The sequence below is a fragment of the Mastomys coucha genome, unplaced genomic scaffold, assembly GCF_008632895.1.
Source record: "Mastomys coucha isolate ucsf_1 unplaced genomic scaffold, UCSF_Mcou_1 pScaffold23, whole genome shotgun sequence".
NCBI classification, from domain to species: domain Eukaryota; kingdom Metazoa; phylum Chordata; class Mammalia; order Rodentia; family Muridae; genus Mastomys; species Mastomys coucha.
In genome coordinates this window covers 65,856,592-65,879,855 of record NW_022196906.1, presented here as the reverse complement: position 1 = coordinate 65,879,855, position 23,264 = coordinate 65,856,592, and the positions used below count along the sequence as shown (strand labels likewise).

The following is a 23,264-nucleotide window of genomic DNA, read 5'->3' as shown; positions in this document are numbered from 1 at the left end:
AAAAAAAAAAAAAGACTTATACCCAGAATATAGAAAGAATTTTCAGATTGCTACAGTAAGAAAATAATGCAGGGCTACAAAGATAGGATTGCTCAGTGGTTAAGAGGACCAACTGCTCTTCCAGAGGTCCTGAGTTCAATTCCCAGCAACCACATGGTGGCTCACAACCATCTGTAATGGGATCTGATGCCCTCTTCTGGTGTGTCTGAAGACAGCTACAGTATACTTACATATAATAAATAAATAAATCTTAAAGAAAAGGAAAACAATGCTACCCTTCCCAAGGGGCAAAAATTAAAAGAAACACCACCAAAGGTAGTACATTGTAGCAAATATATAAAGGAAAAAATCCTTAATAGTAGAGAATTCTAAACAAAACTCCATGGATATTAACATCATCTAGTTATCTGAGGAGATTAAATTAAAAAGACTAACCATATTACATGCAGGGGAGTTGGAAGCACCTTCTTTGCAGACAGAAATATAAAATGGCATGAAAACCTCAACATGCCATGGTCATGTGGTCATGTGGTCATGAGGCCATCCCCAGGTGCCTGCCCCGACCCCGCCACATTTGAGCATGCACATGGGCGCGTACACACACACTCACAGTAGGGGAGGAAGCAGAGAAGGTTTGTACATGGATTGTTCACAGAGGTTTTAATTTTTACTAATCCCAATCTGGAAGCAACTCAAATGTTCAACAACAGCTGACAGGACAATCAAGTTGTGATCTATCCATAAAATACTGTTCAGCAGTAAGAATTAGTAGATAATACAGCAACACAAGTGAATCTCAAATTAATCATACGGAGTGAAAATAGCTATTGATATTATATCCATTTATATAAACTTGTAGAAAATGAAAATAATTTGGTCAAAAGCATAAAGTACCAAAAGTATAGGTATTGGGATGAGGGAAAAGTAGAGATTGGAGAAGATTTCTGAGCGTGGTGCCTGTGTGCTCTGTGCTGAGCTTGTGCTCCCAGCAGATGGCTACACATACCTGCCTTACCACGCTGTACACTGCAAATATGTGAGGTCTACTATACTTACAGCATGCCTCAATAAATGCATTAGTAACAATCTATTAAACAAGTAAATAGTTATAGTATAGGTTAACTGCACCACACAGCTCTTTTTGTCCTTTATGGACTACTAACATGAAAACTACACTGAACTTATGTGCCTGGCTAAAGTATGGAGTGATAGTTTTTAGAGTTTAATAGATGTAGTAGAGATTAAGTTAATTAAAATTTAACATAATCAGAGCCTGATGGGAAAAGAATAATGAGAAGTAAGAGAATTAAGTGAAAAACAGAAAGAAAACAAAGAATATATCAGTGCCCAAAAACCTGTGGTTTCTGGCACCCAGGACGGCACCACTCAAGGCTTTCACTGCACAAAGAGTCATAGCACAGGGTTCTCAGGCACTCTCACTGTGCAGCACTGGGCCATCTGGGAAGAGCCTGTTAGGATGGCCAGCAGTGAAACTGCATCTAAAGACAATGCTGGTGGTCTTCTAGAAAATACAAATGTCTTGTTTCAGCATGGATTAACACACTCAGCATCATGGAGTTCTAAGTGGATGTGGAGTGTGACCCAACTGATCCAATCCAAGTAAACCACTGATTCTTGACCACAGATTAAGATTTCTTAGAAAAGTGTATTAAAATGTGGATTCTCAGACTCACTGCCAAGTCCAACTTAATCCAGAAGCTCTGGGGTGAAGTCCAGCAACCTGAATCTGAATGCGTTCCCACCAGCACCATGGGCGAGGTGTTCCTGAGTAACTGCTGAAAGCAGTGGTATCTACATTACATGTTTCTTCTAAGTAACAGAATGTCATTTTGGCAAAGCCTGGTTGAAAGAGTGGCCCCTCTTCTAGACCACTGCAAGGAATCCTAAGTGAGTTGTTCAGTGGGTACCAGTCTCTTCCTGGGCTTCATTCTAAGTAGTCCACTAATTTACCTACAGCATTTTAAAAGAGTTTATACAAGCTAGCACTTGGTCAATCTTCCAAAACATGAAATAGAAGAGAAACACACATATGCTACTTACTAGAAGCCAAAAATATCTGTAAACTATTTATGAAAGCCACAAAACAAACAAAAGGAGAGGGAAGCTGCCAGAGAGGAGTGGGATCAGCCTTCAACAGACATTCTTTGCAAATGGAGGTTTCATACTCAACTAGTGTTTACTGAAATCTTTCAGTGTGCCAAGCAATACGGGTGAACCTTTCAAATGTGTTGTCCCAAGCCACAAATAAGCCTTAACAGAGTTACTACAGCCTGCCAAACATAAAAAATGAAGGATAGGAAAGAGGCCAAAATCACACAGTAAGAAAGCTGGGCCCTTACCCTTATCTGGGAGAATCCATTGACCCTTCATTTATACCATACTTTCCTAAGCATAGATTGTCCTGTGAATATCACTTGGAAATAAATAGGAAGCTGGGTGTGGTGGTACACACCTTTAACTCAGCACTCAGGAAACAGAAGAAGCAGGAAATCTGTGAGTTCCAGGCTAGTTGGGTCTACATTGTTAAGTTCCAGGACAACCAGGTCTACACAGTAAGACCCATTCTCAATCATCCCACCTCACAGTGAAATTACTCTAGAAGTAAAAGATACAAGGTAACATTACAAGGAGAATTTTGGTTCTATCCTATTAGAACACATCTTTAAAACTGGGCTATTTTAAAGGGAACCGCCCAGGCATCTTCTTCTTGTGTAAGCTTACACAGCACACTGTAAGAGCCATTTAGAGACTGTCCTGGGAGCTATCCTAATACACATCTCACTGCTGCTTCCCCAAAGCCTGGCAGTAGATGGCAGCTCAGTGCTCAGGAAGGGTTGGTAGAACTCACTTGGGATAGCTTGGGGGTCAAACTCTGATTCCTGTATCAAAGAGTGGCAGACAAATGACCTATACCAGATCAAATGACAGAGGTACTAAAGATGCAATCCTAATTTGAAATTTAGAAAAAATTAATTAGAACCATAGTGAGAGCCTTTCAGAATTAAATACTTTTAAATGACTCTTGCAATGGAACAGTTTCCACTGAAAATCCTGCATTATCTAAAAACTTTGTTCTTTGACAGCTGGGCATAGTGCATCACATTTGTATTCCTTGAATTTTCTAGGCTAAGGCTGTAGGACTGTCATAAGTTTGAGGCCAGCGTGGTCTGCAGAGTAATACTGCTTCAAAAAATACCCCCCACACACAGCCAGAGGAGAAGGGGAAGTGGAGGATGAAGGAAGTATTGTAGGAGGGGCTGACTGGGAGGGGGCAGTGAGAGGGATGTAAAGTGAATAAGCAAAATATTAAATGGAAAAAATAGTTGGAGCTCTTAGGAAAAAAAATAAAACAAAGAAACAATAAATATCCTCTTTGAGGGTATCTGCTATTCTGGATTTCAATAAACCCTGGCTGCTGAAGGCATGTGCAAGACTACAGTCAGAAAGCAGTGCAGTCCTGTCTGGCACTGGAGCTCTGGGTATGGCTTACAGCCTTGTAACTCACTAGCATGCATCAGGATATGTTACTTAGCCTTCTCAGCTGGGCTAAGCTTACCCCTCCACCTTCTTTGACTGCTGAGGTGATGTGGTAGGATGACAACACTTGGCTGGCATTAAGAAGTATTTGCTCAATCAGTGTTGACTATTAATATCCAAAGTTTAAAGCTTCCATCAGAATCATTCACTTTCTACCACTTTGTTGAGATTCATTTCATACCCTACAAGATGTTCCTTTTGATGTATGTGGTTCAGGTAGTTTAGTTTATTAACAGAGCTGTACAACTCCCACAATGATTACAGCTATCTAAATACAACAAAACCACAAGAAATTTCATATTTATCCACAGTCACTCATCTTAGCCCTTAGCAATCACTAATCTGCTGTGAGTGTATACATTTGCCTCTTCTAGACACTTCTCAATTAAGTATGATCATAAAATATACAGCTTGTCATTACCACATTCTTTAAGTTCCAAAGTTGGCCCATATTATGTATGTCTCATTCTTTTTTTTTATTATTGAATAATATACAACTTGTAGCTATATTACATTTTATCTATCCATCATTTGATAGACATTTGGGACATCTCTACTTCAAGTAATAATAGTGTTATAAATGGTCGTGTATAGGTTTCTGTGCCAAGTAGATTTTGACAAGTGCTTTTTTATGTCTACTGAGATGATCATGTAGCTTTTGCTTTTTATTCCACTAATATGGAGTATTAAATAGCTTATTTTCTATATTAAGCCAACCTTGCATTCCTGGATTAACTTCTATTTGGTTGTGGTATATAATCCTTTGTAGATACTGGTTCATTCTGTTTGGAAGTATCTTATTCAGGATTCTTGCCAACCATCCTCACATGAGATTAAGATGGAGGTTTCTTGTGACTCCGTTAAAATATGTCTAGATTCTTACCTCTATTTTTAATTCAGAATTCCATCCAATAGCTTGCTTTGTGGATATTACTTTCTAGTCTGATTCTAATTGGATGCAGGTGTTCTTTAGCATCTAGTCTTTAGCAAATACTTTTAAAGCAACAGACTCAGTGCACCCAGAAGAATATGTCTCTTTCACATTCACATTCACATTTTGGGTTGCATGTTCCATACATTTCAAAATTGTAATAGCAAGTAAAAGTCAAATAAAAGTTTGGAAACCGAGAATGTAAATTAGCATGCAAGTCTATTTAGCGTACACAAAAACAGTAAGAGACATTTAGCTAAATATCATTAATTTTGCATCACCTGATTTAAGGAAATTTCTAGATCTCTCTGGCAGGTATGCTGGCCACCAACCACCTGTCTATATGTCTACAGAACACTTGAAATATAGCTAACGACACTGAGTTTTGGTATGAGTGTAATTGTATACTAGATCTCATAGACTTCATTGGGCAAAGAGAATGTAAAATATGGAGTTAGTAATTGTATAGAGATAGGCTGAAATGATGTTTTAAAAATATTGTATTAAACATGATATAAACCAATTTCATTTGTTTCTTTTCCATTTTCTACTCTGACTCACAGACATAGCTCTCATTCTTTCTCCTAGCTTGACTACTGCAGTCCTGTGGATATCCCACATCCAGTGCTGCTGTCCATGGAGGTCCAACAAGGATACTTGCAGCTCTGAAGCAGCTCTAGCTCATAGAAACAGACTGAGAACATTTCTAGTTCCATTATCTGACCCAATCCTAATTAGATGCAGGTGCTCTTTAGCATCTAGTCTCTAACAACAGTTTGAAACTTTTTCATCATCTGAATCTGAATCAAAGACATGATAAAACAGCAGATTCATGATGATCAGAAATCTAAACCACAACTCATATTTACTTTGCTGTTTTTGGTTTGACTTACTAGATAAAAACAGTCTTTACATTTTTCACTATCTGAAAAAGATAACATATTTGTTGATGTAGAAAAATGACATAGAATTCAAATTTCAGCATCTATGAAAAAAGTTTACAAGTGTACAGCCTGACTCATAATTCATATATGATACATGTGTAGTACCAGTTAGGTGTAGTGGAGTATGAAATGGAGACTGTATTGCTTGCAAAGTCTCCAACACTTAAGTGTCTAGCCTTTCACAGAAATCTTTGCTGACCAGCTCTATAGCAGTCAGCTGCCTCTTGCATCTATAGGGCCTGGTGAAATGTAAAGTTGTTCTTGTTTCCTCCTTTATAGACTAGGTTAGATCCCCCGCTTCTCTACTTGCTTCTGTCTTATATCTTGACTAAAAGAAATGCCCAGAGCTGCAGCCTGTGGGGTAGTTTTTACCCAGGCAGAATCACAAAGAGTCAGTGTAAAGTGTTCACCTCTGCTTTCACATTCATTGGGGATCTATAAATGAGACTTGTGTTGCCCCTTGAGGGGCCTGGGTACTTACTGTGGGTGTAGGTCCTATGGGTACTATTTGCAGCACTGATGTATGTGTCTGTTGTGTACGTGTGTGTGCACACATGTGTGTACCAGAGGACAACCTTAAGTGTCTGTCACTCTCAGGAGCAGTCACTTTGTTTCATTTTGTTGAGGCAGACCCTCTTCCCTGTTCTTAAACTTGCCCAGTAGCCAATGCTGGCTGGCTGGCAAGCAACCTCAGAGACCTGCCATCTCCACCTCCCTGCATGGAGATTACAAGTGTGCACGCTACACTCATATCTCCATTCAACTCCTTTGCTCACTCCTGGGACTTCCCCTCAGCCCATGGTCTCTCAGGTACTTACCTCAGTAGAGCCTGTGAATGCAATCTTGTCTATGCCAATGTGAGAAGCTATTGCTGCCCCTGCTGTTGGCCCATACCCTGGCAGGATATTGACGACTCCAGGTGGAAAGCCAGCCTAAGAAACACAAATTGGAAGAAGGTGTGTGCTCTATCACCCTCAGGCTGGCTGTGCTCTGCTTCACACGCTCCACATGAGGGAGGGGAAGACACCCTGAGAGTCAGTTTTTCCTACCTCCTTAATGAGGGCTCCCATATACAGGGCACTGAGCGGTGTCTGCTCTGCTGGCTTGATGACCACTGTGTTACCACAGCAGAGTGCGGGAGCAATTTTCCAGGTGAACATCAGCAGGGGGAAGTTCCACTGGAAGGGAAAGCAAGGTTAATAGATTGGGAAAATGTTTCTCTGTTACTTTTTTTTTGTCTTCTCAGATTTTCAAAACTGTCCTGAACATAGATCATCTCTGCCACCAAATGTAGACCTTGGGCTTTTGATGGCATCACTGTGAAGAGACCAGCACTGGCCTTCAAAGTGTCTCCTTCCCCTCTGTCCAGTGTATCCTCACACTCCAAACACCCACCTAAGGAAAGCTCGTGCTGAGGAGGAGCAGGGAGCGACTCTTCTCTGTTTAGCTTTACTTTTTATTTTGCTTTCATATTTATAAAATTGGGCTTTGTTCCAAAGTCTCAATATGTGAATTTTTCCCCTTAAATTTGGGATTTTTACACCAAGTTTTTCACATTGATATGAAAAATGTTTTATGTATATTATCTAGAAACTGAAGCCCTAGCTATCAATTATTTTTAAGACAATGTGACTTCAATGTGGCCTTTTCATATGCATTGTCATAAAAATACAACTATACATTTTATAAAATGTACCTACCAATGAACATACAAAAATTTCATCAGCATAATACAGCATGAAAACCAAACTAAAGTGTCTTTATGAGAATATGAAAATGGGGACTAGCATGGTTTAAACTGATTTTGATAGAATATTAAGCTTGCATTGTCATAAGCTCAGGCATGAGATTTCTTACTATCAAGTGTCTGATAATTACATTAAGGAAGAAACAGCACTCCAGGTCCCCCTGCTTCAGCCCCTGATCACAATGTGTTTCTGCCTGAAGCATCTCAGCTGCCATCCTTGAAGGATTCTCACTGGCTCTGGCAAGCTGCAAAAATATACAAGTGTCTTGCCTTCACCAAACACCCAATTTCTTTTCCCCTTAGTTGTTTATAAACTTAGGAGTCCTTGGTGATGTTTTAATTCCATCTACAGTGCGTAAATCTTGGAGGCAGTAATTGAGGGAGCTGGCTGACAGGAGCTCTTGCCTTGTGAGGGAAGCTGAGGTTCTGAGGATCTGGGAGAGCAAGAGGGGCAGCTTTGATGCTTGCAGAGAAGGTGGCAGACACAGGGGGATTTCCCTGTAGAGGAAGAACTCCAACCAAAACTTTCTCTTTCTTCTCTTTATTCTCGAGTGAAGCTCACAAATAAATCAGGGCTTATTGGTCATTTGAACAAATATTAATAAGCCCCTCAGAATCTTTGGCTCCCAAATTCAAAGATCATTCTTGAGTCATTCCTCTATGTGTTGAAAAAAAAAAAAAACCTTCTTGTCTTATCTATACTGCCTTTAATGTCAGCACAGGCCCCCTCCCCCCAAATCCCATCCAGAACTATGAGATAGTCCTGCTAGAAGCCTGGGTGATGCTTTGCGCTGTGCCAAGGGTGTGTATGGGAGAGAGCGAAGGGCAGTGTTTAATGTACCAGTCTAAACACTAGTCATTACATCTATTTTTCTTTACAGGATAGACAAGAGCCCAGAATGGTTTCAATTTGGACTGTGATGTTAACTCCGCTGCTGTGTCTTTTAAAGCACCTTTTTCTAGACTCTTGTGCAAAGAGACAGTGGGAAAAGGGGGATAAAGAGACCATATAAAACAATATGCCCGGAAAGATGCTGAGTTGCCAATCTAAAACAGAAACAAGCAAATACAACCCCATGCTAATTCCCCACAAGCAGATAGGTATCCATACACTGTCCTTTGCTTTGCTTATTGCTATCAGGAGAATCCTGTTTCTTGAGAACTCTACTCATGGTAACAGGCCTGACACTCGATTTACCTGTTCAAATAAGCATTTGCAGAGGGCCTGTTAGAGATGTGTCAACAACACGAGCTCAGGGTTTTCTTCCCAGTAACAAAAACCACACATCACTAAGGACCATGTTTTATATGTCTTTAAGAGAACTGTGTCAAATGAAAATAAATACAAAGTGTGAGGAGATGCACTCACCGGGATGATCTGTCCACACACTCCGATGGGCTCGTGTCTTGTGAAAGTAAAATAGTCCCCATCTGAAAGAGATAAGCATGGTCATTCCACAGAGAGGGTCAGGGGAGACAGAGTGCTGACATGGCAGCGGAAACCAGAAATGAAGCTGAGGCACATCCTACTCATGAAGCATGACAGCACTAGCCTTTGGGGGGCGGAGGTGTCTGTGTGTGCGTGTGAGAGAGAGGATGTGTATATACGTGTGTTTGTGTGTGCATGTGTGTGTGAATGTGTGTATGTGCATATGTGAGAGTGTGTGTGTGTGTGTGTGAGAGAGAGAGAGAGAAAGAGAGGGTATGTGTACATGTGTGTGTACATATGTGTCTTTGTGTGTGTGTGTGTGTGTGTGTGTGTGTGTGCATGCGTGCACACTCGCACACACGCAGGGAGCTACAGATAAACCCATCACAGGAACAGAACAGATGATAGGACATCTACAACAATATGGACAAATTTATGCTACACAAAGCAGTCATGCAAGAGGAAACTTAAAACTGGAACACATTAAAAACTCATTTTATGTTAAATATTAACACATATAGAATAGTTACTGATTTAAATACCAAGGTACCTCAAGCTTTTAAACACCTTTTCTTGGTAGTTTTTAATGATTTTTTTTTGAAAGTTTATTGATTTTTTTTTGGATGTACATATTCACAAATGTAGTACATATTGATAGGGTATTTTTTGTCATATTCTTTAAAATTTATAAAATATTATAACAATAAAAATGAGTAGTATAGTTTTTAATGGTTTTAAAAGCCATTAAATGAAATGCTATTGAGAACACTTTTAGTGCTGGGCAGCTGGGAGGTATGAGGAAGAAGAGAAAAATGTTCCCTCACTCAATGTAGTGTCACAGGCATGGCCTGGGGCTTGGGGACACAGGCAGGTATCCCTAGGAGCTTGAAGGAAAAGCTCCCGAGACACTGAACAGCCTTGCTTTTCCTATGGGAACAGTAGGCCCTTGGAATAGTTAATTAGCCAGGAAGCCCAAACCAAATCCTTTAGAAAAATGCTGTTGCTTTTATCTGGGTACTTTAAAAAAAAAAAAAAAAAGCTAACCAAACCAAGTCTTTGTTTCCCAGTTTGTTGCTGATCACTTCACTAGTGGTTTGTCTGTCGAAAGCAGCACCACCTGCCCCAAGGAAAGTGAAGCTACAGCTAAGCCTTGGGCAGGCTGGCTGCTGGAACTGGGAATGGAGGCGAGACTAGGAGGGTGTGGGTGAGACAGAGACAAATGATGCAGTAAGCTGTTTATCTTTGTCTCTCAGCACTTCTTAACCACTAACGTTTCTCACTCAGGGTTGTTTAGTTAAGTTCAAAATTATATGTTTTTAAATAAAGTTCTCTCTTTGCTCCTCTTTTCCCATCCCCTCATCTCCATCCTTATGCCCCAAATTAGCTGCTATCTACTGCCTTCATTCCTCTGAGATCTTTCATGGCAAGTCCCCATCACAAGGGTACTCATGGTGCTGTCTCCCCTCTGTTCTCAGTCCAGCTAACTGCAGGTCCCTCCCTGGGCTCAGTTGCAGAGTCCTGCAAAGGACAGCACTTTATGTATGTTAGTACATCTGTACTGGCATTTCTTGACTGAAGTGGATGTGTCTTTAATGTTTTAATAAATATTTGAAAATCATCCTTTATCAATGTTATAAAAGTCCTAACAACATTCTCTATTTTCTACTCTTTAATCAGCTTCCTGAATATCTGAATTTTAGCCAATCTGAAATCTAGAAGATGGCAATTTGTTCTGTGTTAACTTTGAATTGTGTTTAAAGATATTTAAGGATGAACATACGGACCATTTTCAAATTTAAATTCTTTGCTCCTTTTCTATTAGGTCCTTCACTATTTTAGTTATTTGAGGAAGTTAGGTCTCTGTCATGTTTTTGCAAACCTTTCCCTCAGTCTTTACCTTATCTCTTGGTGTTGTTTAAGAGATTCTAGCCAGCTGGACAGTGGTGTTGCATGCCTTTACCTTTAATCCCAGCACTTGGGAGGCAGAGGCAGGCAGATTTCTGAGTTCAAGGCCAGCCTGGTCCACAGAGTGAGTTACGGGACAGCCAGGGTTATACAGAGAAACTCTGTCTTGAAAAACCAAAGAGGAAAAAAAAAAGGAAAAAAAGAAAAGAAAAGAAAAGAAAAGAAAAACCAAAGGGTGGGGGGAGGGAGGGAGGGAGGAAGAGATTGATTCTAGCCTAAGAGGAGGAAAGCAGGAGGCAGGCAGGCTTGGGCAGGTGGGACAGCAAGCCAATACACAGAAACTATCCATAGGATGGCATTTAGTCCAAGGGGTACTACACCAACTCTGTATGGAGTCAGCTCACGAATCTTCTAAATAGATACCATCAGCTGTGCCAGTTCAAGTCACTATTGCCCATTGGTTTATCGTTCTCTGGAAAGGGCTCCCACGAGTACTGGTCAATACTCAAGAAAAGTCTACTGGCAAGGAAAGCGCTCATACTAAACCATAATTTAGCTAAGGTGATGCACTCAAGTGGCTAAATACAAAGCAGTGAATCTGGTTAGGGGGAGGGATGAAGACGGAGATGGGGGACAGATGAGCTTCAAGAATAGGGAAGATGAATAGGAAACAATATGAGTAGACAGGCGGTTCAGGGTAAATGCACTCGTCACCTATGTAAGCGCATCACAGTGACTCTTGAGTTTCTCCATCTGCGTCCTACATATACAAGATTGTAAAGGTATCATGTAGTGTTGAAAGTTACTGAAAAATGAAAGGAAAGAAAAATGTAGACAATAGCTTTAGAAGCTGATCTCAGGGGGAGTAAACTTGACTTGATAATTGTGTCCCAAGATAAACTGAGTTATGAGGAATAAAATGTACTTGATAATCTGTTCACAGATTTGATACACATTGAGTTAAGGTTGGCACAGAAAGGGTACTGGCTCCTGCAGTCCTCGTGCTAGTCTCACTAAGTCCTAAATAAACATCTTGTCTCTTGTATCTTGTCTCTTGAACTTTTCTCAAGAGAACACTGATTGAAAAGAGTAAGAAAAGACCCTGGGCCCTGTGACTCAGTGGGTGTTCCTACATGTCCAAGGGATACCCCAATTAGGCAGCTGTGGTTCCTGGAAAACATGAGACATGTACCTTCAACTGGGCCCCTTGGGAAGAACTGATGGCACTTAGGGGCCCTTCACAGCTATCAGGACCCTGCTCCAAGTCCCCAGAGCTTCTAGACCAGGGGCCAGTCATTTGGCAGCTACCTTCCTAATATTTTCCAGTGTCACTAGCTCTATCACTTGCTTGACCAGCCAAGTTGGCTCACTCCTTACCAATATAATAGAACTACTTGCTGGCCTCATTTCAAAGAAAGTGATTAAGTGACAAATTTCACAGGTTAGTAACACTTTTCTTCCCATAGTTGTCAAATCTGAAGACTATTATTTTATTAAAATAAAACAAATCTACTCATTTACCACTGTATGGAGCCAGTTTTGCAGGCTACATATGCTGCCTGGATGCTACTTGGTGTTTCTCACACTTCAATATTCAGAGCACCCAATGATCTTGCTGAATACAATCTGAACCCTCTGGTTATAATGAATGTACAAACCTTACAATTAGATATTCCATTGTGCTATAAACTTAGCTGAACAGTACATTAATTTCTGCTGAGTATGCACACCCAATAGGACATCAGGAAAAGCTTTTGTCCTAGAGGAGAGAGTACAGAATAAACTTCTTTGTGAAAAATCAAGCCACTTCCCTATGTTTTTTGTTGAAATTTGATTAAATTACATAGGGAATGAAGGGAAGAAAAGAGGGAGGAAGGGGGAAGGGAGGGAAAGAGACAGGAAGACAGACAGAGACTGAGAGAGATCCATATTTAGTTAATTAAAAGTTTAATATTTGAGTAATTCCTTCAAGGAAAATATTACTTTTAAAGACAGGGATTAAAAATGTTTTTAAAAATTTATGTAAGTTTTGTTTTCTTTTTGTTTTTTTTTTTTTAAGTTTTGTTTTCATATTCTGGCATATCCTGGAATAAACTAAAGTCTAAATTATATAATTGTAATTATAGTCAACAAATTTTAGTATATCAGAAATTGAAATATGTAATATGAACCTCAAGCTCCCAGGGATAACAACCAGGGGCATTTCAATAGCTGTAGCAAGTCTTATATGGCCAGTAACAATAAAAAAAAGTGTTCCCTTAGCAACATAAGAATCTATAGCATAATTCAGTGAATGGATGCCATCTTGCTATCTCTAATGTTCACAAAGAATTACTCTGTGTTTGAGGATATAGCTCAGTGGTAGAGCACTTGACTGCAGTAGAATTACTCTGGAGGGGATAGCAACCCTTCAAATAATCCAAGTAGTAAACATTTAAGTAAAAGCAAAGAACTATTCTAGTCTATACTCTAGTAGATTCCAGTGTATGTAGACACCATGAAGTTCTGTCTGAGCATTTTGCAACAGTGACAAAGTCTGTGACTGCTTATTCAACTTTACATTAGCATAAAAGGGCACTAATACTACTCTTCCAGGAGTTTTCTGGTAGATTATAAGAAGTGATATTTTATATTCCTGAGTCTTCCATGACTAGGTCTCAGCTCTGTCGATATTTCATTACAGCCTTGAAAAAAGGTTAACTTTACTCCTCTGTGCTTGGTTCCTGTGTCTATAAAATGAGGTTAGCTTAGCCAGGCAGTGATGGTGCATGCCTTTAATCCCAGCACTTGGGAGGCAGAGGCAGGCGGATTTCTGAGTTCGAGGCCAGCCTCGTCTACAGAGTGAGTTCCTGGACAGCCAGGGTTACAGAGAGAAACCCTGTCTTGAAAAACAAAACAAAAACAAAAACAAAAACAAAAAATTGAGGTTAGCTTTATGGATCCCTCAGGTTCTCTGAATCTATGCAGTGTCTCCAAAAGGTTCCTGGTGAAGAGCTGACTTCATGGCTTCCTGTAACCATCCATTCATATCCTACTAACTAAACCAGTTCTCCTCAAGTGGGTGCAGCAAAGAGCCCTCGCTCTCATTGTGATTAAACAGGATTAGAGTTCACCTGTCCATTCACTATTGACAGCATCAGAAAGAGCTGGCTAAAGGCATTTGTAGTCATTCTTTAGCTTAAGAGGTAGAACTGAAGTAAAAATGAAACTGATAAATAACTATATATGACCTGGATAGTTTTTAATCTTTGCTATATATGTTGACACATCATAAACCCACTTTATAACAAAATTCAGCTTGAAGTATGGACCACATTTTCCTACTTACTATAAAATCAATAAAATCATCACTCATTCAGAGGATACCAGGAGGCACCACAACTCCTCTTTCACCCTTAGCAGACTGAGTAAGTTTTGATCCGCCCTCCATCACAGAGAAGCAATGGGCAGGAGAGGAACAGAGGACTCTGATTTGAGTTACAAAGATAGAAAGGGGGAACTAACACTTCTCAGGGCTACTGCAGCAGAAGAGATAATAAACAGGCAAAAGGAAAGTATCCAATAAATCCAAGTAATGATTATTATTAATCATCATAAGTAGGAGTTGCCAAAGAAGGGTCAAAGCACGGGATTTATGGTCAGAGAGAATGGCTCCACTGAGTGCTAGGCCAGGAAATAATGGATAGTGTTATAAAGAGAACAGCACCAGGGCCCTTGCGGATCCAATTGATAGTGCATAATTCTGCAATAGCAGCTCACGGTGGGTCTTGAGTGAGGTGGAATACAGTGTGGGGGTGAAACTGCCAAGTCAGAGGAAATGGCGTCTTGTTGAAAGTTCAAAATGATCATCGCTCTCCTTCTCCAGAAGCCTTCTAGCCAAAGGCTATCCTTCAAGAAGATAAATATTGTAGAGACCTTTCCTCTGTACCTGATTGGCCATCTATCGTCAAAGTGCACAAATTACAGTGCCATAATTTTTCACACATATTTTGGTTTTTAGACCTGACATTTACTAGCAAAGTGACTTGGTTGAGGCACTAAGTTTTAATTCCAGTTTGTCTTACACTGGAGTCTTACTCAGGGTCTTCAGATTCTAAATGTGAAAGAACACTTAACATGCTTAATTACTATGCAAATAAACATTCATTGTTTCTTGTGTTCTAATGCCAAACAAAAACTGGGGGTGCTTTGCAGAGAAATGCAGGTAACACATAAAGACCACATGACCTTCCTAAATTCTGGACTTCAATGGAAAAGAAATCAACAATGAAATCAAATTGATATTGAATTACAGTGTTGCAAAAGACAAATGTGAATGGGCTGAACTAATCTGAGAATAAATATCTAAGTAATTATGATCTCCTTTACCCGATTGCCCTCAGGAGCCTCCTGGCTTAGTCTCATAGACTCCTCACCAAGAGGTGGGTCCACATGTCACCTTCAGTCAGTCTCTTTCCTATAAAATTTCTTCCATCTAGTGGCTAAAATAGATAGATACCCCTGAATCCCTTTCTGCACTCAATCACTTCCATACTGAGGGTCTAACCTAATTCTTAGCAGCAAATCTTTGCATACCTACTCCCTAGCTGACTGATAAGCTGACTAAAATGGCCCTCCATACTTATATATAGACTATAAACAAAAAGGGACCCCAAAAAGGTTAGTGACATAATCTGTTTGGCCTTATGCTTGGTTCAAGCTGACACAAGGGTCTCATATCTGCAATGTCCATGGTTTCTCTTTGTGTTTATGAAGTACTTCTGGCAGAGCCCCACATTTCCCTTTTTTTTTTTAGCAGACTCATGTTTCACGTACCTACAGGAATGGTCATTCCGTGAATTTTATCAGCCCAGCCTGCATAATACCTCAGGGTTTTGATGACTCCCTGCAAATCGATGTAAAAGGCTTGCAGGAATGGCTTACCACCATTTAGGGATTCCATAGTCTGTAGGAAAGGAAATAGAATAGGTAAGACTTCAGAACTTTGTAGTGACACACTAGTTTCTTCAAAAGAAGAAACGAGGAACAGAGGGAGCCCAGCTGGGTGTGAGTGGTGATGCACACTTGTTCAACTCTACTTTCCCAAACAGGAAGGTGTCCAGTCCTAAGAGGCTTGCTTTAGCTACTAGTAAAAGACCACAACGGACAAACATGTGCTATTCTATGCCTGTGCATTTTCCTTAACCACTGTCCAGATATATAAACACAATGCTTCTTTAACTGAAGATACAGAAATCCTCCGCTTGTCAAACCACCTTCTGCTATATTAATAGTCAGAGTAGAATGGAGATCTTTCTGAGAGTGCACTAGTAATTCGAATCCACAAAGAGAAGCAGGGACATCAGTTTTGTATGCATTCAACATGGATATAAAATGTTCCTCACAGCTGCCAAGACCCCTGCTGAGAAGTGAAATATTCATAGTGCAGAGCAAGCTTATTTATTACCACCAAATAAACAAGATCTCCTCTGGGGAAGCCCAGACTTTAACAATTTAAAGACTGGTTTTTGTAAACATTTATGTTAACAACCATTATCTATTAAGAGTAAAGTATCTGGTCCATTTATAAAAACAGCAATAATAAACAGCTTTACATTATAAACATTATTTTAATGACATGTTCCTAAATTGATTGTCTGTTACAAAAACAATGACCACTGAAACAATGAAGTAAGACTGTTTTCACTTAAGACATACTATGATGTTAGATGTTTAACATGAAATAAACAAAAATGGATATTTATAATTTACTGTTTCTCTCTAGAAGAACAGTATATAACACATACTGGTCTAAAGTTATTAATCACTGACCAAGCTAAAGCTGACACGTTTTCCATTCACTGAAGTTAAAGACGACTTTTCTTGCTGACAACAGCACAGCTCACCTACTCACTGCAGAAACCCAAGCTCAGCTCTGACTGCTACTTCTCACTACACTGACTCATTTTTATAAAAGAAGATTCAATAGGTTCCAAGTCCTTCTAAAAACATTTATATATTCACAAATTGGATAATAATTTCTCTATGTAGTTAGCTAGCAAAGAGCCAAGGTCTCCAGGGCACAGAGAAAAAGAAGAGTCCATAACCGACTGAGGACATCCAGGAATGGAGCCGTGGCATACACTGTCTACGACTGAGGACCGTCCAGGAATGGAGCCGTGGCACACACTGTCTACATTCTTAAGGGCTCCTTATCTCCAAGAACTCTCCATTCTCAAAGAAACTAGGTAATTAGAAAAGTTTTCTTTTTTATTAATTAAATTGTGCACATGTGTGTGCACGTACAGGCATGCACATACGCACATGAGTTCTCACATAAATACAGATTGCCACAGAAGCCAGCAGTCTGACTCCTTGGACCTGGAATTTCAGGCAGTTATGAACTGTCCTATGTGGGTGCTGGGAACCGAAAGAGGAGTACTCTTAACTGCTAAGCCAATACTCCAGTCCTCAAAGTAACTTTTACTCTAAAAATAACAGCAGCAAAACCAACAAAATCCATCCGATAAGAAGTTCCTATGTGGTGTGTGTATGTGTGTGTGTGTGTGTGTGTGTGTGTGTGTGTGTGACTGTTCTAGTGAAAAGAAACAGCAACTCTATCATAGTTCTAAAAACTGGCAGAACAACCGAAGTAGAATGTGTGAGGGTACGCATCTTTCTTTTCCTATTTGATCTGCAAAAGAGCCACTTGGCATTTGCCTTTTACAAACAGCCTGGAGGTCCTGTTCCTTGATGCTTTTGTTTTGCTTGTCAAGTGGATGTGTTTTGCTTTGCTTGTGGGAGGTGTGAGAAAATGAGAAAGGAAGATCCTTAGCAGTGATGCAATGCTATGGCTTTTTTCTTCAAAATGCCACAAAGAGCTTCCCCAAAGATCTCTCATATTTCATATATCTACACTCTACCCTCCTCCAGCTCCCCTGTCTGACAACACGTCACAGAATACTTTGCAGCTGAGTGGTCGTTTTGAAGTAAAAACATGACTGCTTTCTTATTTTACTTACTGCAAGCATTGCCCTGTCCCGTTCCACCAAGTCTGCAAGCTTGTCCAACAGACGTCCTCTCTCAGAAGCGTCCATCCTCCTCCACACAGAACCAAGAGAGAAGGCCAGGCGCGCTGCCTGCACAGCCTTGTCTATATCCACCTGTCAAAGAGGAAGAGGGCACAGCTGAAGATAAACACTACACACACACATACATACATACACACACACACACACACACATACACACAAACCCTACATGCTGTCATCAAAGAAATGATGCTTTGAGCCTAAGTTGGCATCTAGAACACATATTCACTGTTGCTGTTATGGGTGGTAGTTCCACAGGGAATTTTCTAAGAAATACACACCTTGTCTGCTTCTTGAACTTCACACACTTGCTCTCCTGTGGCTGGATTACAGACAGGGAACACTCTCCCACTCTCTGAGTTCTGCCATTCATTGTTAATAAAGATCTACAGAAGGGACACAACAAAATGGGATGAGATCTGGGAGATCAGCAGACAAGACAAGCAATATGGAGAAGCCATGGCAACACCACATCTATTCCCTTATAGGTACAGACATAGATTCTGAAGTATTGAAAGACATTCAGAACAGTATCAAGTCCAACCTCCCTCCTAAAGCAGGAGGAATATATTCTCTGGACAGCTGCTTCATCCAAAGACGAAGTAGTAGGAATCTTTACTTCAGTGAACATGTCAACCAATTAGCGTGCCCTTCCATCAATAAATACGGAAAGACAAGGAATCTTATGCACGATCCCACACCAAGGCTAACACTACTGGTAGTCCAATGTCTTGCCATTATCTATAGGGGTAAAACCCTGCCTGGGTCAAAGTGATGCTCATTAGAACTTTCATTCCAGTTTCTCTGTTGGAAGCATGAGTGAATCTTCAATGAACCCGAATGGTAATAGAATAACTATTTCCCCAATTATAGTCAGTTCCTCAATTAAAACTTGACTGTAACTAGTCTAACTAGCGTTAAACAAGTCATAAGGCATATGTGTTAGCAAAACCAAAGGGCTTCTAGAAATTTCACACTGGCCTCAGATTTTATTAGAGACATGCGTTTCTTACAGTTGAGAAGGGATTTAAAGAGCTCCTCCCAGTGTTCACACTCCTTGGTATTTAAAATAACGCCATCATCTTCTGGATTTAGGTTGATTTTTTACATTTTTTTTATGGCGTGTATTTCTAAGGGTGGCATGACTTTTATTATTTCTTGGGGGTTTTCTAAAGATCAAATAGAAAATTATTCTTTTTTTACATTTGTTTATTTTTCTTCCTGTGTGTATGTATACATAGGTGCCCACTGTGGCACATGTGTGGAGCCTGTGGAGTTTGTTGTCTCTTTCTACTACGTAGATTGCAGGGATCAAACTCCGGTAGTTAGACTTGACAGCAAGTGCCTTTACCCACCAAAAAATAAAACAAAACAAAACAAAAAAAAGCAAAAACAAAACAAAAAACAACCAAAAATCCTTACATTTTGATAGGACAAAACTTATTTTTTTCCTAGTAGCACTTCTAGATCCACTGATCACATAAAAAATATAAGAAAAACTGGAGGAATTTAAAGTTGTCTAACTTTCCTTGCATCTTGAAACAGTATGCTAGTTCATTACTTAAGGATTGATTTCATCATTGTGCACCAAAGATTTCCTGTTGATGCTTAAAAAATAAAAACAAGCAAATGAACTCATAGGCTTTTATAGAAACGAGTCATCACCATGATCAGGCGGTCCTTCAGTTCCCCAGTTACAATGACCACAGTCAGGCAGGTCAAGAAGCTAAGAAAACAGTTCAGAAGCATCATCTTGGTCATATTTTTTAACCTTTTATTGAACAGAGTTAAGAATTCAGAATTAAGTTTCTTTATCATGAGACAGAGGGCAATTAACAGAGAAAGACACTTCACGATCCTTAGATCAGAAGGTGGAGGCAGATGCATTTGGAACATAATGGTGAGGATGCAAGGGGCTATCTAGGAAAATCTTTGTTTAAGAGGCTCTAAGATAAATTTTCTCAAACTCTAAACATAAAGAATTAGTCTGTGGTTGTATAGCTCAGTGATAGAATGTTCGCCTCATGTACATAATCCAAGATTTGATCTCCAAAATGGGGAAAAAATTGCTAGCAAACAAAAGTACCGCCCCCAAGAAAAAGAGAAGAAATCAATAAGAATTTAATCATTTAATATTGTATAAGAAGGCTACTAAGGTACCAAGCCATCTTGTTTTAATAGAAATATATATGATAATTCTTTTATCTTTATGATATCTATGAGTAAACTTTACTTGATATAAAATTTATAAAACCAAAAATGAAAGGCTTTTAAACTATAATATTAAATAAATAAATAATAAATTATAATATTTAAAAAGTAGGCATCTCCTCTACAAAATGATCAGCCTTGGAACTTTTTGGGAAGACTGCACCGAGCAAAGGCAGGCGCAGGAAGAACCAGAAGCAAGCCAGCATCACTGAACTTAAAAATCTGGAATCAGTATTTGAGATGAGGGAGATGTTCCTGATTGCTCATGGCAGCTGCTGTGCAAGTGGCTATGCTCACCCACTGTGCTTGCCGCAGCTAATGATTCAACACCGATGCCACCAGGTCAGTATGGAATGGTAGTGTCACTTCCCACGCCTCAGTTCTTACCTTGTTCTCATCAGCCCGTTATTCTCACTCTACAGTTTGCAAAACTCACTGCAAATGTAAAACCTTGCTAAAAATAGAAGGTAAATGTGACTATTCTTCTTGGTATACAGTGTTGATGTTATGAAGAGCTTCCCAATAGCCAATAATGAGATCTAAGTCTCTCCTAGAACTCTGGTGCTCTCCTTTGTGGTCCACACTCAGGGTTAGCACCACTCCCACTTGGCTCTGTGCTACAGTTGTTCCTTCCTCCAGCTCAGCAATTCTTACACTACTGGGACCTAAGCTGCTAGTTTCAAGGTTTCTATTTTTATTCCTAAAACTACTTTTTTTTGTTATTCAGAATAACTAATGATAGTAACAGATTATTACCCATGGAATGACAAGGGCACCTGACATTTAGTGATATAGTTTAATGAATAAACAAGTAACAGGTAAAATTCCCACAGTCAAATTCCAGGTAGCAGGTGTGAAGGAACAGGGGATTTGGATGCTCAGCATCTGTAAAACACTGCAATAATCTCCACTGAAAGGAAATCAGTAGGAAAACCTTTAACAAAACCATGGAGATTCTCGTATTCATGCCTCAAGGCTCTCCCTTCCATACTTATTTCTTGCAAAGAGAAAACTACTACTTGGCAAACACCATGCAGTTCTGAGATCAGACTTGACAGAAGTGATGAGAGAAATTGCTATCAGTCTGCTCCTCGTATCAAGTCCAAGAAGTGTGAGGTCTCCTCTGCAGCATTTCTTCTTAAAGATACAACTTGGGTTTAATCAGGACAAAACTCTGGCTAACGTAAATTAAACAACACCCAACAAAAGAGCTGCCTATGCTTTTCTACAGAGCCAGGATCATAAAGGAGGAGTAATAAGCCACAAAAAAAATGATTGCATCATGTCACCATGAACTAGCTCCTGGACCAGAGGGAGACAAGAAATACAGAGACAATTGATGAACTATGATTAAAGCTTTAACGTTAGAGAATAACATGCCAAGGTCAAATTTCTGATTTTTGATATTATTCTATGGTTATATGAGAACATCTAGAGAATGGGTGAAGATTTAACACTAGTTTCCAACTTATTGTTGATTGGAATTATTTCAAAATTAAAATGTTGAAAGTTATGAGTCCTTTTTTAGTGCCTTTTTTAAACTATAAAACAAAAACATCAAAACAAACATTTTGAATGAAGAAATAAATGGCTCAACACCTCCCTTTTTTTCCAAAGTATCCTTTTAAAGTTCAGTTTGTGGAAAATAAAACAACTCAAAGGCTGACTTAAAATGTGGACCCGTGCTGCCAAAAATACTAAATTTAATGTTTTTCATGTTATTTCCACTCAAAGGCGTGTTAGTAAGATACTAGGAAATTCTCTTTTACAGTGTTGTGGGTTTCAGGGTAAATGTAAGGAAAGATGTGTGTTTTCCCTCTCTAAAGTGCTTCAAAATAGAAAAAAAAATCTGACTTCTAGTCTGACTATTGCTTAATTTCTTTATAAATGACAACCATGCACTTTTAACATAATTCTGTGGTGTGAGTGAAGGCAAAAGAAACAGGAGGCTCATAAAAGAAGGAAACTGCCCTTTTCAGGTTCCTAGGAAGGTGGGATGAATTAGCTTGTGAACGTTAACTTTATTTTGATGGTTGTGAAAAGTCCCACTGATGTTTTACAGGTTGTTGGTGGTATTAAAAGACATACTGGATATGGTGGGCTCTTTATTAACGTTACTGGAATGGAATGCTGTTGGGAGGGGCCATGAATCACTGTCTAGCATCTTTACAGATAAGTTAGAAATACAATACCTCTGCAACCAAGACAAAATCTCAAACATACTGGAAATGAAGACTTTATCTGGACAAGACGTTTTTATTATGTTCTGTGCATTTCATACAAAAGGATCTGTGTAACAAAAGCAAACGTTGAGATATATCATATTGGAACACACTAGGAACACACCATCCACGCAATAGGCTATCAGTACCGCTGACCCTCCTGAGTGCTTCTCTGGGAGCCTACCTCCAGCATGACCAGTCCTGCTGCCAGAGTTAACAACTAGCGGGGCTTTTCATTCACCTATTTTTACGTATCTGCTTTGCTTTTCTTGTCCTGCTATAGTAATTATTAGAGGCAGTTCTCTATTTGTGACTCTCATCCCAATCCTGTGAAATAGGATGTTTATCTTTATACTCAACAGTGTATCTGTTCATCCTATAATAAGTGAGCAATCTGTTTCAACCTTCGGCCTTGAAGTAAACTTGTCAGAGTAGGCCTTAGCTCCATCATCTTTGCTGTTATAAATATTAAGTTATTTATTGACTTTTTCTTGTACCATACTGTCTCAGTACTAGACCTTTTTAGTTAGTCAGTCTTAAGTTGGATAACGCTAGCCTTACAACCTTGTGCTCTTTGAATAGTTAACTATCCTGGGTCTTTTGTCTTTCCATATTCACCTTAGAATCTGTTTGCTGATGGCTACAAAGTAATTTACTAAAACTTTTGTGGTTTTATTTTATCTACAGGTCAAAGTAAAAACAGCTGACATTCTAACATACCAAGTCTTCCTACCCATGGGATATCTCTCCACTTGTTTAGATCTCTTTGGAATTATTTTAGCTAAACTATGGCTTATAAAAAAAATATATTCTTGGGGGCTGGAGAGATGGCTCAGTGGTTAAGAGCACTGACTGCTCTCCAGAGGTCCTGACCGCAAATCCCAGCAACCACATGGTGGCTCACAACCATTTGAAATGGGATCCGATGCCCTCTTCTGGTGTGTCTGAAAACAGCTACAGTGTACTTATATATAATAAATAGATCTTTAAAAAAAAAAAAACAGAAAAAAACACAAAAATATATATAATGATCTAAAGATACTGAAGTCAATCTCTCTCATCTGCCTATTTCCTCAGTAGTACTGTGTACACTGACAGGCATTCCATTCCAGTAACTTTAAATTCTAGTGCTTTTTTTCTTATATAAAGGATGCTCCTGCGACCTTGTAATCTCTCACCAGTCTTACAAAGCTTCCTGTTTTGGAGTGAGCGGTAATGTCCTCGAGACTTTACAACAACCACCTCATC

The 23,264-nt window shown here is 39.5% G+C and overlaps 1 protein-coding gene across 1 annotated transcript in view; it reads right to left on the bottom strand.

Moving 5' to 3' along the window:
* Nucleotides 1–23,264, bottom strand: part of Aldh1a2 (aldehyde dehydrogenase 1 family member A2) — a 78,637-nt gene that overhangs the window by 24,022 nt on the left and 31,351 nt on the right. The window contains exons 2-7 of the mRNA XM_031344587.1: nt 17,865–17,969; nt 17,516–17,656; nt 15,330–15,459; nt 8,550–8,611; nt 6,483–6,611; nt 6,252–6,365 (exon numbers count right to left, since the gene is read on the bottom strand). Coding sequence (XP_031200447.1) covers nt 6,252–6,365; nt 6,483–6,611; nt 8,550–8,611; nt 15,330–15,459; nt 17,516–17,656; nt 17,865–17,969 — 681 coding nt within the window. The remainder of the gene's footprint in view (nt 1–6,251; nt 6,366–6,482; nt 6,612–8,549; nt 8,612–15,329; nt 15,460–17,515; nt 17,657–17,864; nt 17,970–23,264) is intronic.